The sequence below is a fragment of the Vanellus vanellus genome, assembly GCF_965231255.1.
Source record: "Vanellus vanellus genome assembly, chromosome: 14".
Lineage (NCBI taxonomy): Eukaryota > Metazoa > Chordata > Aves > Charadriiformes > Charadriidae > Vanellus > Vanellus vanellus.
The window spans coordinates 1291722-1304586 of record NC_138919.1 but is presented as its reverse complement, the minus strand read 5'-3'; the positions used below and the strand labels follow the sequence as shown (position 1 = coordinate 1304586).

The following is a 12865-nucleotide window of genomic DNA, read 5'->3' as shown; positions in this document are numbered from 1 at the left end:
GCTGTGTTGCTTATTGGCATCACTCAACTTTTTCCTTGTCAGCAAAGGAGCGACAGAATGAGACAGGTTCTGGAGCGGGAAATCATTGAATCATAGAATGGTTTGGGTTGGAAGGGATCTTGAAGATCATCTAGTTCCAGCCCCCTGCCGTGCTGAAGATGGGTGTGCTTTATTAAGGGATTTTTCAAGCCAAAATGGGAGTAAAACCTTCCCTAATAGTCCGGAACTGAGTTAGTACAGACCTTTTATCTCAATGGTAAAAGCAAACAAGTAATGTGGCTGGAGCAATGTTCTGTCCCTCAGCCTTTTGGATTCTGCATATGGAGTGATCTTTCAGGTGTGTCTCCCTTTCATTTTGCCTACTGTGAAACCTCCCAATTGCTCCTTTTCTTCCACCAGGGCATCCTCTTGGTGTACGACATCACTAATCGCTGGTCCTTCGATGGGATAGACCGATGGATAAAGGAAATAGATGAGGTAAGTTGAATGGAAGAACACGTGCAGTGGTCTGTAGCAAAAATCTGGGGAGGTACCACCTGAGGTGCCACCTCTGAGATGGGGACAAGCATGGAGAGGAAACGGTGGCAGTCCGCTAATAAGCGAAGCAAGGGGATAAGTGTCTGCCCTCCACCTCTGTATAAATCCGGAGTAGTAGGAAAGGGTTTGGGAATGGCCAAGTAAGATAGGAAGGTTCCTTCTAAAATGGATTGTGGAGGGAATAAATTAGTCTGCCTCGTCACGTAGTAGTGCTGCTTGGCAGTCCCTCGGTCACACCGTTTCTACTTCTTTGCCCTTCACTGCTATTGCAGCTAAGCGGAATACTGGGTGTAGGCTGCCCTTACTAAGGACAAGCCATGATTTCTCCACTTCTTTCCTTTTTTGAAGCATGCCCCCGGCGTCCCTCGGATCCTGGTGGGAAACAGGCTTCACCTCGCCTTCAAGCGGCAGGTGCCGACGGAGCAGGCCCGGGCTTACGCGGAGAAGAACTGCATGACATTTTTTGAGGTCAGCCCCCTCTGCAACTTCAACGTCATAGAGTCCTTCACAGAGTTGTCCCGTATCGTCCTCATGCGGCATGGCATGGAGAAGATCTGGAGACCCAACAGAGGTCAGTAGCGAGGAAGATGCTCCACGTGGGGAAGGCATGAGAGCCGGCTGGGCTGAAAGGGAGGAATAGGGACCGACTGCCGAGGTGGGAGGCGTGCTTATTAGTAGCTGTGGGATCTGAAAGCACCTGACATGGAGAAATGCCGCGAGTCAGACAAGTTGAAGCTGAGCCACAACAAGCTGCCTGTACTGGTGCAGGAACCCGGCGGGCAGCGGGGAGGGATGGGCAGCTCCAGAGGGCAGTTCAGCATGTCTAGGATCTGAATCGCTCCGGGGCATCCTACACCTCTCTGCTTAATTCTGAACGAGGCTGAGGGCAATTAAAACTCCCAACTTGAAAGTACTTCAATCACATGACTGTGGGGGATGAATCCAAGCGTAAGCACCTCTGTCTTTACCCTCGCCTGAGCCCGTGTCTCCTGTTTTGGAGGGATGTGGAAAGAGAGCGAGCCCAGGGAGCTGAAAGGGCTACTCCATGTGTCCAGGCACGTGTGCTGCGGTGTGACAAAGTGCAAGCAGACTCCATGTCACATCTCAGCCTGTTGCGTTTGAAGCAAAATAGTGTTAGGTCCCACGGTCCTGGCTGGAGGTAGTGATGTGCTCCACTGGCAGGCTGAGGAGCAGCACGTTTGTCCTCCTGGAGTGACCTGCCTTCATGTGGGTCCTCAGCCTCTGCTCACGAGGGAGGGAAAATCCTCTTTGTCGGCCCCAGTCGCCAAATTGTCTGCCTGAGCTCCTGCCCCCAACCTGGCTGCCGTGCCACCGTCTCCAGCTCATGGAGGGATGGCGAGCAGGAACTGGGCTCCTCTCCTGAACCTCTTCCAGAGGCAGGACTTGTAACTGCTTGGGAACAGGGGCTGCCTGCTTGGGAAGAGCAGCGTGGCTTTCGCGGCAGGCTGGAGGTGAACGCGTGCCCTCCTGTGGCCGCTTGCTGGGAAATCCTCTCCATGTAGACTTCCCCAAGCAGGCTCACATGATGTACGCTGAGCTAAGGGGATGCTGGGAAGCCTTGAAAGGGCAGTCTTCTTCTGGCTTGCTGGGATCTCTGTTGCTGCAGGCGCTCGTCAGAGCTGGCCCCATGGTGGCTGCTCCCTGAGCAGGTCCTGAGTGAGACCGTCCTGCTCCAGGGCTTGCTGACCCTGTTGCCTCCTTCCCTGGGCATGTCAAATGATGGCCTGAGAAGCCAAGTGTCTGGCAGGAACACGAGCAGGGCACTGCCTGCCCCGGGCGCTGTGTGGAGAGGAGGGGTGGTGGTGTCAAAGCCCCCTGTTGACACCAAAGCTGGTGTCTCTCAAAGCACTAACCTCTAATGCAGAGCTTACCTGGAGTTTCCCAAGCTTTTGTCCTAACTAATCGGCTCCCTATTCAAGGCTTCTATGCCATCGTTACTAGCTTCCCTCCCCAAAGGAGCAGGAACTGCACAGCATAAGGAATAGTTGTAGGGAGAAGGCAACCCTTGAGATCTCTTTAGGGAGAAAGCAACCCTTGAGATCTCTTGGCCCTTGACTGGTCTGGTCTTTTCTCCCACCAGTGTTCAGCTTACAGGACCTGTGCTGCCGCGCCATCGTTTCCTGCACCCCTGTCCACCTCATCGACAAGCTGCCGTTGCCCGTCACCATCAAGAGTCACCTGAAATCCTTCTCGATGGCCAACGGGATGAACGCGGTGATGATGCACGGCCGGTCGTATTCCTTGGCCAGCAGCGGGGGCGGGAGCAGCAGCAAAGGTAACAGCTTGAAGAGATCCAAATCCATTCGTCCGCCCCAGAGCCCCCCACAGAACTGCTCACGCAACAACTGCAAGATCTCTTAGCAGGACGGACGCGCCGTGAGCTTCTAACGTATCCACACCCACCCACCGATGTACAGCTGTTTGCACACTTAACCCTTTTCGACTGGATCCTTTCGGATGGGCCGCGGTCGCTTTTATTTTTTTCCTCCTGATGGCGCGCGGGCAAGCGTTGGGAATGCGCTCACGTTTTTGGCTTCGTGTACGATGCGTGGTGCTGGCTGGATCTCGCAGCACTGGCGGGGAGAGGACTCTTGCCAAGTGACCCTCCAAGAATGCTTTGGGCTTTGCCTTTCGGCCCCGGGGTGGAAAATTCTGCAGCTGCCGGGTTGGGGAGGGGGAAAGGCGGGGGGGGGGGAAGCTCATCCAGTCTGAATGGAGAAATGGATTTAATGGAAGATTGAGAGGCTTAAGGGAGTAGGCAAGGAGAGTCTGTGCTGCAACTTTAACTCTTGGACTCCTGAACAGATTGCTGGTGCAATAGTGATCGTTGGATGTAGGGGAGGGGAAAAAAGAAATGGGGACAGGGAACTAATGACAGTTTTCGCCAGGACGTTCACCTGCTGTTGCCAAAAGCAAAGGAAACAAGACAAGCGTTGGCTGATTTGGAAAGGGGAAGGGAGCGTTCTGCTTGCCTTCTTCCTTTATTTATGTAAATATTATACATATATATATATCACCTGTTTTTTAAGGGTTTTTTTTTAAGAAGCAGTCAGGGAAAATTTTATGCAGCCGTGTAAATATAAGCACTGGATGAACTTCCCCAGTGTCAGCGAAGGGGGAGAAGTGGAGGATTTTTCCGATGAAAATATTACAAATGCTTTAAGAGACTTTCAATCGCCACCTGGGCTTGTGCTGGGTTTGTTGGGTGGGTTTGTTTGTTTGTTTTTTGTTTTTTTTTTTTTTTTTAAATACTACATATGCAGACAGAAAGAAGAATTGGTGTGTAACGTACCCCAAGCTGCTTTATTCCGACCATTCCCTAAAACTTGTGAGTGCCGAAGGCAGGGTTGGGAGGTGAGCGGATGGAGGGGCAGAGTGGAGAGGTCGGGGTCTCAGGGTTTGTTTGCGGCAGGCAGGACGAGGAGGCAGCTCTGAGGCCGGACTGATGCTTCGCACCTTCTGATTGCGCGGCCGCTCGGGGACTGAGGAGCGGAGGGTGGAAGCATCGTGCCTAAAGCAGAGGAAAACCGCTGAATTTTACTGCAAAACCTTGGCTGTCGCTTCCGGATCCCTCCATCCACGACGCCACCCTATGCGACGGCCCCCGAATCCCGGCTGCTTTTTGCTTTGCTTTTCCAAAGACGTTCTGCCTGAGCCGAGCGCTGCCGCGGCTCCTCCTGGATGAAAGCGGGGAAAGGACGGGAGCAGCTTTTTCCCACTGGAGCGTGAAGGAGCAGGGACTGGGAAGGCGAAAGGTTTGTGCGGGGAAGACAGCAATCCCCCCCCAGGTCCCGTCGTGGCGAAGGCGCTCGGCTCCTGTGGCAGCCCCAGGAAATCGGGAAAGCGAACTGCTTTGCTCTGTAGGACCGCTCCTGGATTTGAGAGGGGCGGGCGTGCTCAGCGGCAAGATGTGCACGGGCCGGGGGAGAAGATCTTCGTGCCACGTGCTTCCCTGCCTTCGTCCCGTGGCTGATCCATGCTGGAAATTCACCCGGAAACTTAGAAATAACACCTAGCCTTTATTGCAGAAGCTAAGCGTCGCCTGGCAGCGGGACTCAAGCTATGTCGACAGATTCTCGTAAGCGCCCAGGGACGTGTAGATTGTGAGTAGCGCGGTAGAAAGTGAACTGCTTTTCCTGGCGCTGGGCCGGTTGCCTCCTCGGCGAGGAGACCAGCCCGTGCAGTGCTGCCATCCTCCTCCCAGTCTTAGCAGCTCCCCGAGGGCTTGTTCTTCTTCTCCCCCCCCACCCCCTCCCTGAACAGCTTGTTGCATCGCTTGGGCAGGATGAAGCCGCAGCGACTCCTGCGCGGCTGACGGACCCGGCAGCAGGCGGGGGCGCATCCCTCCGCGGGGGACATCTCCTTCCCCTTGCTCCTGAGCCGACCTGGGAGGTGAAGGAGCTTTCCCCCCTCCCTGTTCCACGGAACGAACTACAACACGGGGCTCGCTCTCTTGGCTCGTCCCTAGCGTGCTTTAGCGCCCAGCTCAAATGAGCGAGGAGAGAATTAAACCCCGGGCAGATGGAAGGGGGGAGAAGAATCCTTTGTAGTGGTGGTTTGGCTCAAGAGCAAAGCCGCAGCCGAGCTCGGCGCGGTGGCACGGAGGCCGGGGGGATTTCGAGAACCTGTCTGGGATGACTGGCACCTGTTTCCCATCACTTAACGCACAGCAGAAGACAATCGCTGGCTCAGCAGCCTGGGGATATACAGCCGACAGGTGATGCGCCCCGGCACCCCAAAGGCAACTTCTCCTGGAAAACACCACCCGGGCACCGCGGGGGCCCCTCGCCGGCTGCCGCTGAGCACCGGTGCGTGGGGCGAAGAGAGGGCCGAAGGTTTTCTTTCCCGAAATCACAAAGCTGCTGCATGGCTGGGAAAAAAACAAACAAACAAACAAACAAATTTGATGTACCTCTGCTTGGTTCGGCTTTGCCACACGCAACACCTCCCCACGCCCTTTTCCCTGCGGTTCGTGGTTTTTATGTTCCCCCTATAAATAAGGTCTCAACAGCGCGGAGTGAGGATGAAAGGTTTACCTGGTGCATTCGCTCAGCAAAAAAACCCTCTTTTGTTACTGGTTTTGGTTTTTTTTTAATTTAAAAGGAAAAGATTCTTGCATCCGATGTCAACACTAGTCTGTAGCTGCTCTCCAACACTTGTACCATTCCTGAGTTGTTTGGTTTTTTTGGACTATCCTTTTATTTTTTTATTCCTTTGTACAGTCAATGTTGTTCAACTGATTATATATGGTTTTGTTTTGTATAAATTAAAGTCTTTTTTTTTTTTTTTTTTTTTGTTTGAAACTTCCAATTGAAAGGTGGAGAGGTGGTATTGATTTTTTTCATGTGGGCTGGAAAGAGGTTGAAGGGAAAAGGTGGTAGTTTTGCCCGAAACTGGGAATTTGGGGCTGTTTGTGGTGCAGGTGCGTATTGCCACTTCCAGATCATCCGCAAAATAACTCGTATTACATTTCCTGGGCTTTCTTAAAACTCGTGGTTCCTGGCTGTGGTGGTTTTTTGCCCTTCTCTATACACGCAGAAGCTAAATCTGTTCTTATTAAAGGCTTAATTCTCACAGAATTGCTGATTTTGGGGTAGCGGAGCTGTAAGAAAAGGCAGACGAGGCTGTAGTGCGTCTGCTATCGTAGGTGGCTGTGGGAAGCCGGGCTCCCCAGGGGCTCGTGTGGGGTTGTGCGCTGTCCCTGGTGCATGGGGACAGGTTTTGCAAGCGCGGTCGAAGCCTTAAATTGCCTCTTTGGGTCCAGGCGGTCCTGGGGGAGCGAGGATGGCGGTATTCCCCCATCCTACCCAGACTGGAACAAGCTGGGATGAATGGCTTTGAAAGGGAGAAGATGCTGCCGGGAGCTCAGAGCGTCACCACCGGGTTGTCACTGGGGCTGGTGTTGGGAGGCATCGGCGGGAGCCCCCGGGAAGGGGGTTTGCTCCTGGCGTGGAGGGAAACTTCTCCTCACCCCATCCTTTTCTCTCTGGCTCCCAGCCCACCTCCCCTTGACCTCCCTCTTCCCCTGCCCGCTGGCTTCCCTTAGGATCAGATTTTCCACTTCGTACCAGACTGGCCACGCTTGTTTTAACAGCTTAAGTAGTAATTGGCGGGGCTGGGAGGGGGCAGGGGGGGAAATGAGATAGTGTCTGCAGCCTGGAAAACCCTGGAGCTAAGGTGAAAGCCTGGTCAGGGAAGACTTTTTTTTTTTTTTTTTTTTTTTTCCCCTCTTTTGACATCCTTTTGGGGGGCGGGGGGGGGAGGGTCTGGAAGTGTCTATTCCCTCTGGGCAGCAGAGCCCCAGACAAAGGCTGTGTGTGGTTTCAGGTGGGGTTAGGGACAGCCGGAGACCATTACGCTGGAGCAGCGGGGGCTGCCTGTGCTGCAGCTGTCTCTGCCGGGGACGAGCGGGGTGAGAAAACACACCGCGCAGCCTGCACGGCGGCGGGATGGGCTGCACGGAGCTTTAGGAGTCCCCGTACCTTGGAGAAAGAGGTCGCTCTGGGCTGGTTGAGGTCTTTCCTTATTGGGTGCGTTTCTCCGAACCCATCTTCCCCCATTCTGGGGTTTCTCAGGTTGGTCCCGCTGTCCCCTGTGCGGTTGTACCACGGAGGCGGTGAAGAGGTGGTGGTGACCTTCATCTGACTGCACCTGAGATGTCGGAAACTGAGGATGCGCCGACCCATGGCTGCGCTGGTGGGGCAGGAGCTCTCCTCCCTGGGTGCAGGGTGGTACCCGAGGGGGGGCGTGGGACCCTCTGGGATGGGGTGCTGAGCCCCTTCCTGCGCTCCCGTGTCTTGAAGGGAGAAGATGAACCATAAAACTCACATCGGTGTCTGGGAGCTTTGAAAGCCACCCCAAAAAAATCCCCGTTTTGGGGTGCAGCGGGTGCTTGGACATGCAGAGGCGAACAGTTTGGGAGAGACCGAAGTTATGGCTGCTTTAAGCCTTTAGATGGTGCAAGTCTGTCGCGGGCTTGGTCCAGGGAGGAGAGGGTCATTTTTTCTCTCATCTTCTGCTGAAGAAGTGCTAGAAGAGGCCGGGTGGATGTCCCCAGCTGTGGGTGAGGGTCTCCAGTTGTTGGGAGTCGCATTTCCAACCACGCGGCGTCCACCATCCCTCCGGCTGGCCTCGTGCCGCCGAGGCAAAGGTTCCTGGTGGATGTTCGTCCCCGCCTCGCCACTTTTGGTCTCGGTGACATGGGGATGGGACACCTCAGGCTCTCCTGTGAAACAGGGGCTCCAGAGAGGCACCACTGGGGCCAGAGCTGACCCAAAACCCAGCACCGGCATCTTAGCCCGTGTTGCTGTGACCGCGTGGCCACCAGCGTGGGGATGGGCGAAACCTGGGCTGCTCCAGGTTTTCTCTTTTCCCACCTTCCTTCCTCTCCATCCCGCACCGGCACCCTCGGAGGGACCCTGGGGCACCCCAAAGTGGCTCTATGCCCCCCCCGAGCTGCATCCTCGGGGAGCGAGGTGGTTGGGGAGCGAGGTGGTTGGGGCTCTCCTTGCGGAATGCTGCTGCGGGCAGCCGCGTTCCGGGTGAGTCCGGGGGGATCTCCAGGCTGTCGGGGCAGGCGAGGTACGGCCCCCGGCACCTCCCATCCTGGCCCGTCCTGCTGCAATTCCCTGTTTGCAAAACATCTCATCCGCCTCCCCGTGAGTGGCCCGGGGCAGCATAACCTCCCCTCCGCGTCCAGGGCCGGCCGGACCCTTGGGCGGCTGCTTGGCCCTGAAACTGGCGTCCCTGTGCCACCGCCACGGGACATGGCAAGCCCATGGTGAGCCAAACTTGCCTTTGGGGGTTCAGCCCCCCCCCCCCCAAGTGAGCACCGGCACGGAGCCGCCGGCAGCCGCAGCCTTTTGCCGGCCCTGGCGGCCGCTCGGGCAGCGAAGCAGCGGCGGCGGTTGCAGGTCGCGGCGCTGTGTCAGCGGCACCGGCGGGAGGTCAGCGTGCCGGGGCACTGCGGCTGTGTCCTGCTCCCGCCAGCGTGGCGGGTGGCGAGGCCCTCCCTCCCCCCCCCCCAAAACACTTGGTCTGGGGCAACAGGGCTTCCCCTGGGAGCTGCAGGCGGGGGGAGCACCGAACCATCACATGGAAAAACACCTCTGTGGCACGGGTGGGTTAGTTTTTCCCCCAAAAAAGAGGTCAAGAAGAGGTTCCCCCTATTTTTTTTTGCCCCCTCCACCACCTGCACACACCCTCCCCCCCCCCCCCCCCCCAGTTTGCAGCCCTGCATGGGGGCGCCTGGAGGCGCTGAGCCACCCTTGGGTGGGTTTGCTGCTTCCCGGGAGCTGCAGAAATCCCCCAATGTTGAGCCGGGCGGTGGGTCACGGCTCTCGTCGGTGCCGGAAGAGTTAACGCTCCCGAAATGCCATGAAATGTTCCTGCTGCAGGTCAGTCTCCACCGGGGATTAGGGAAATCTGGCTGGGGAGCCAGGGCCGGCTCCTGCCAGCTTAGGGCCGGCTGCGGGACGTGCTCGGGGAGGCAGCGGCGGGATTGAAGCCCAGGCACAGCGTGCCGGAGCAGTCCCGCCGGGGTCTGGCACGGCCAGGCGCTGCCTTCCAGCTCAGAAAGAAAAAAAAAAAAGAAAAGAAAAAAAAAAAAATCCATTCTGGCCATAAATCAGAGGGGAGGGAAGGCTGGGAGCCGCCGGCGGGCTGGGGGAGCCCTCCAGGGGGGCTATGGGGGGCACCCACCCTGCCAGGCGAGCCAGGGGCCCGTGCCGGGCATGGCCGGGCAGCACTTGTGGGTTGATGCCGGCGGGCGAGTGGGATGGACACGTGCCGGTGTCGGCACCCCGCTCCTGGGCAAGAGGCGGCCTTTGCCCGGTGGGCGTCCAGAGGGGAGGTGTGGGGTGGGCTGGGGGGGTCCCGGGGCAGCGTGGGCTCAGCGTGTCCCCCCGCCGCCGGCCCTGGGCGAGTGGACAACAGGCTCTGGCTGTTTTCTCATCCTGCAGGAATTCGGCTCCGTGGGCTGGGCGGGGGGGTGGGGGGGTGGTGTTTTGTGTGTGTGTGTGTGTGTGTGTGTGTGTGTCCCCTCCTTTCACTCTCCCTCTTTGGAGACTTTCCGCATTCTGCCTTTGATCTCCCCCCCGTGTTTGCCCAGCCGATCGCTGGGCTCGCCGGGGTTAGAGGCTGAGGTCAGCGCCTTTCCCATTCCAAACACCCAGAAACATCAGTGGGAAGGGAGGGGATTCAGATTACAACCTTCCCGTCCTCCCTTTTCCACCCCACTCGCCCCGCTCGCTGCAGCCGGGGATGGACTGAGCCCCTCACGCCGAGGACATCGCTGCCACCGTGTCCCCGGTACCCCGAGAGCCCGGCGACGGCAGCGGCGGCGGCGATGGATGGAGGTGGCGGGCAGCATCGCCGGCGGTCCGGCGGGCGCTGGGCGTGCTGAAGGGCAGAGGTTTGGTCCTCTCCTCCTCCTCTTTGTCCCCCCACCTTCTCCCTCGTCCCCTCCATCCTGAATGTGATTTATCCCGAGCCCTCGCCAGCGAGCCAGGCCGGTGGCGCGGGCTGGCTAGATGCCTCCCGGTGGGAATTTCGGCCGCCCGGGCCGGGGCCGGCGTGCGGGCGGGCGGCGGCATGCCCCCATGGGCGTCCCATTCCTCCTGCCTTTGCTGGCGGTGGTGGCGGCGGCGGCCGGGCTGAGCCTGCAGCCGGGCAGGATGCGGCACTTGGGGGTCTGCCCCAACCAGCTGAACCCCAACCTGTGGGTGGACGCGCAGAGCACCTGCGAGCGGGAGTGCCAGGCTGACCAGGTGAGTGGAGGGGGGGGGGGTGCTGCGGGATGGGGGGGGATGGGCTGGAGGGATCGGGGGGAGCATCCCAAGGGAGGTGCTTCGGGATGTGGGTCCCATGCCTGGTGCAGCTGCTGCGGTTGATTCGGGGCTCAACCCCGCGGCAACTTGGCCCCCGAGCCCCTGGTGTCGGCTGGCACGAGGGGTGCTCCGGGGTCGCTCCCCGGCCCCCCCAGCAGGCAAAGAAACTGCTTCTTGCCCCCCCACCCCCCATGTTCTCCCCTCAAGCCATGCCCCATGTCAGGACACCACCTCCATACACCCCCCCAGGATGCTCCCAGCCAGTGGAGGGGCTGGGACGATGGGAGTGGGTGCGATGGGATGATGAGAATGGGTGCACTGGCACGATGGGAATGGGTGCGCTGGGACAATGGGAATGGGTGCGATGGGACGGGGACCTCCATGGGGCAGTGGACAGCCTTCCCTCCCCCTCCCCACATCCTTTTCCCTGAGGGCAGGAGCCCACCCACGGACTGGGCTACCCGTCCCACAGAGCCCCGGCTCCCGGCCCCACAGCGGTGAGCATGGCCACCTCCGCCCTGGTCAGGGCTGGCCGGGCCCGGGCCGAGCGTCTCCTTCGCAATTCATCTGTGTAATGAGTTCTGCCTCCCCTCAGCCAGCAAAAGCTGAGAGGGGTGAGACGCCGTCTACCCGGGGAGAAGGGGCTGTCATCACTGCAGCGCGCCCCTAACCCTGCTGGGGGGGTGGGGGGGCAGATGGTGGCCTTGGGCCAGTGCAGCCATTCGGGGGTGGCCTGGCTCTTACCCCGAGCCCAGCGATGCTGGGGGGGGGGGGGGGGGGGGGGGGGGGGATGACACACCTGCCCCCCCGAAATCACGGAGTAGGATGGGAGCAGCGCCCACGGCCGTGGCACAGCGGTGACCTCCACATGTCGTTCCGCCCCCCCCTCCCCCCCCCTTCCAATTTCCTCTCCCAACCCGGCCAGGACTGCGAAGGCTTCGAGAAATGCTGCACCAACGTCTGCGGGCTGCGGAGCTGCGTGGCCGCCCGCTTCGCCGACGGCAGCCTGCCGGCACTGGCGCTGGCGCCGGCGGCCTCCTGCGAGAGCTTCGTGTGCGCGCAGCAGGGCTCCGACTGCGACATCTGGGACGGGCAGCCCGTCTGCAAGTGCAAGGACCGCTGCGAGAAGGAGCCCAACTTCACCTGCGCCTCCGACGGCCTCACCTACTACAACAAGTGCTACATGGACGCCGAGGCGTGCCTGCGCGGCACCCGCCTCACCACCGTCCCCTGCAAGCACATCTTCACCTGGCCCGACACCAGCCCCGTGCCGCAGGAGACCACGGCGCGCCCCACGCCGGGAGCCGGCCCCGAGGTGCCGGTGCCCCCGGCGCTCTACAGCAACCCCTTCCACCAGTCGGTGCGCGCCGGCGGCACCGTCAGCTTCCGCTGCGACGTCAGCGGGCGCCCGCGGCCGGACATCACCTGGGAGAAGCAGAGCGAGCGGGAGGAGAACTTCATCATGCGGCCGGACCAGATGTACGGCAACGTGGTGGTCACCAACATCGGCCAGCTGGTCATCTACAACGCCCGCCACGAGGACGCCGGCATCTACACCTGCACGGCCAGGAACGCCGCCGGGCTGCTGCGCGCCGACTTCCCGCTGTCGGTGCTGAGGCGGGAGCCGGGGGGGACCCCGCGGGCCGGCAGCCCCCAGCCCTTCCCCAGCGCCGAGTGCCTGAAGGAGCCGGACCGGCGGCGGTGCGAGGCGCTGGAGGTGCGCTGGCACTTCGACGCCAAGCAGGGCTCCTGCCTCACCTTCCGCTACGGGGGCTGCGGGGCCAACAGGAACCATTTCGAGACCTACGAGGAGTGCCGGGCTGCCTGCTTGGGCAGCGCCCGCCCCACCTGCCTGCTGCCCATGGTGCAGGGTCCCTGCCAGAACTGGGAGCCCCGCTGGGCCTACAACCACCTGCTGAAGCAGTGCCACTCCTTCGTCTACGGCGGCTGCGAGGGCAACACCAACAACTTCGAGAGCAAGGAGACCTGCGAGGACGTCTGCCCCTTCCCCAAGAGCCTGCAGTGCAAGGCTTGCCGCCTGAAGAGCAAGATGGTGCTGAGCCTCTGCCGCAGCGACTTCGCCATCGTGGGCCGGCTGATGGAGATCGTGGAGGACCAGGACTCCGGCATCGCCCGCTTCGCCCTCGAGGATGTCCTCAAGGATGAGAAGATGGGCCTCAAGTTCTTCAACATCAAGTACCTGGAGGTGACCTTGACCGACATGGACTGGAGCTGCCCGTGTCCCAACATGACGGCGGAGGACGGGCCCCTCATCATCATGGGCGAGGTGCACGACGGCATGGCCACGCTGGACCCCAGCAGCTACGTCCGGGCGGCCAACGACAAGCGGGTGAAGAAGATCTACGAGCTGATGGAGAAGAAAACCTGCGACCTCCTGAACCGCTTCCAGGACTAGGGGAGAGCCGGGACGTGCCGACGCAGGCCGGGGGGTGTGGGGGATGCTGCAGCCTTGGGGGGTC

The 12865-nt window shown here is 59.9% G+C and overlaps 2 protein-coding genes across 2 annotated transcripts in view; both read left to right on the top strand.

Moving 5' to 3' along the window:
- The window catches only part of RAB40C (RAB40C, member RAS oncogene family), a gene marked incomplete at its 5' end in the record, with an annotated part of 35700 nt that extends 32507 nt beyond the window's left edge, over nucleotides 1-3193 (top strand). The window contains 3 exons of the mRNA XM_082490795.1: nucleotides 400-477; nucleotides 886-1108; nucleotides 2639-3193. Of these exons, the coding sequence (XP_082346921.1) occupies nucleotides 400-477; nucleotides 886-1108; nucleotides 2639-2919 (582 nt within the window). The 3' untranslated portion in view covers nucleotides 2920-3193. The remainder of the gene's footprint in view (nucleotides 1-399; nucleotides 478-885; nucleotides 1109-2638) is intronic.
- A 6964-nt stretch (nucleotides 3194-10157) lies between these two features.
- WFIKKN1 (WAP, follistatin/kazal, immunoglobulin, kunitz and netrin domain containing 1) lies at nucleotides 10158-12801 on the top strand (the record flags this gene model as incomplete). The annotated part of the gene is made up of 2 exons (XM_082490703.1): nucleotides 10158-10325; nucleotides 11311-12801. The coding sequence occupies 2 exons, from the start codon at nucleotides 10158-10160 to the stop codon at nucleotides 12799-12801; spliced, it is 1659 nt and encodes a 552-aa protein (XP_082346829.1).
- Between the last annotated feature and the right edge of the window lie 64 nt (nucleotides 12802-12865).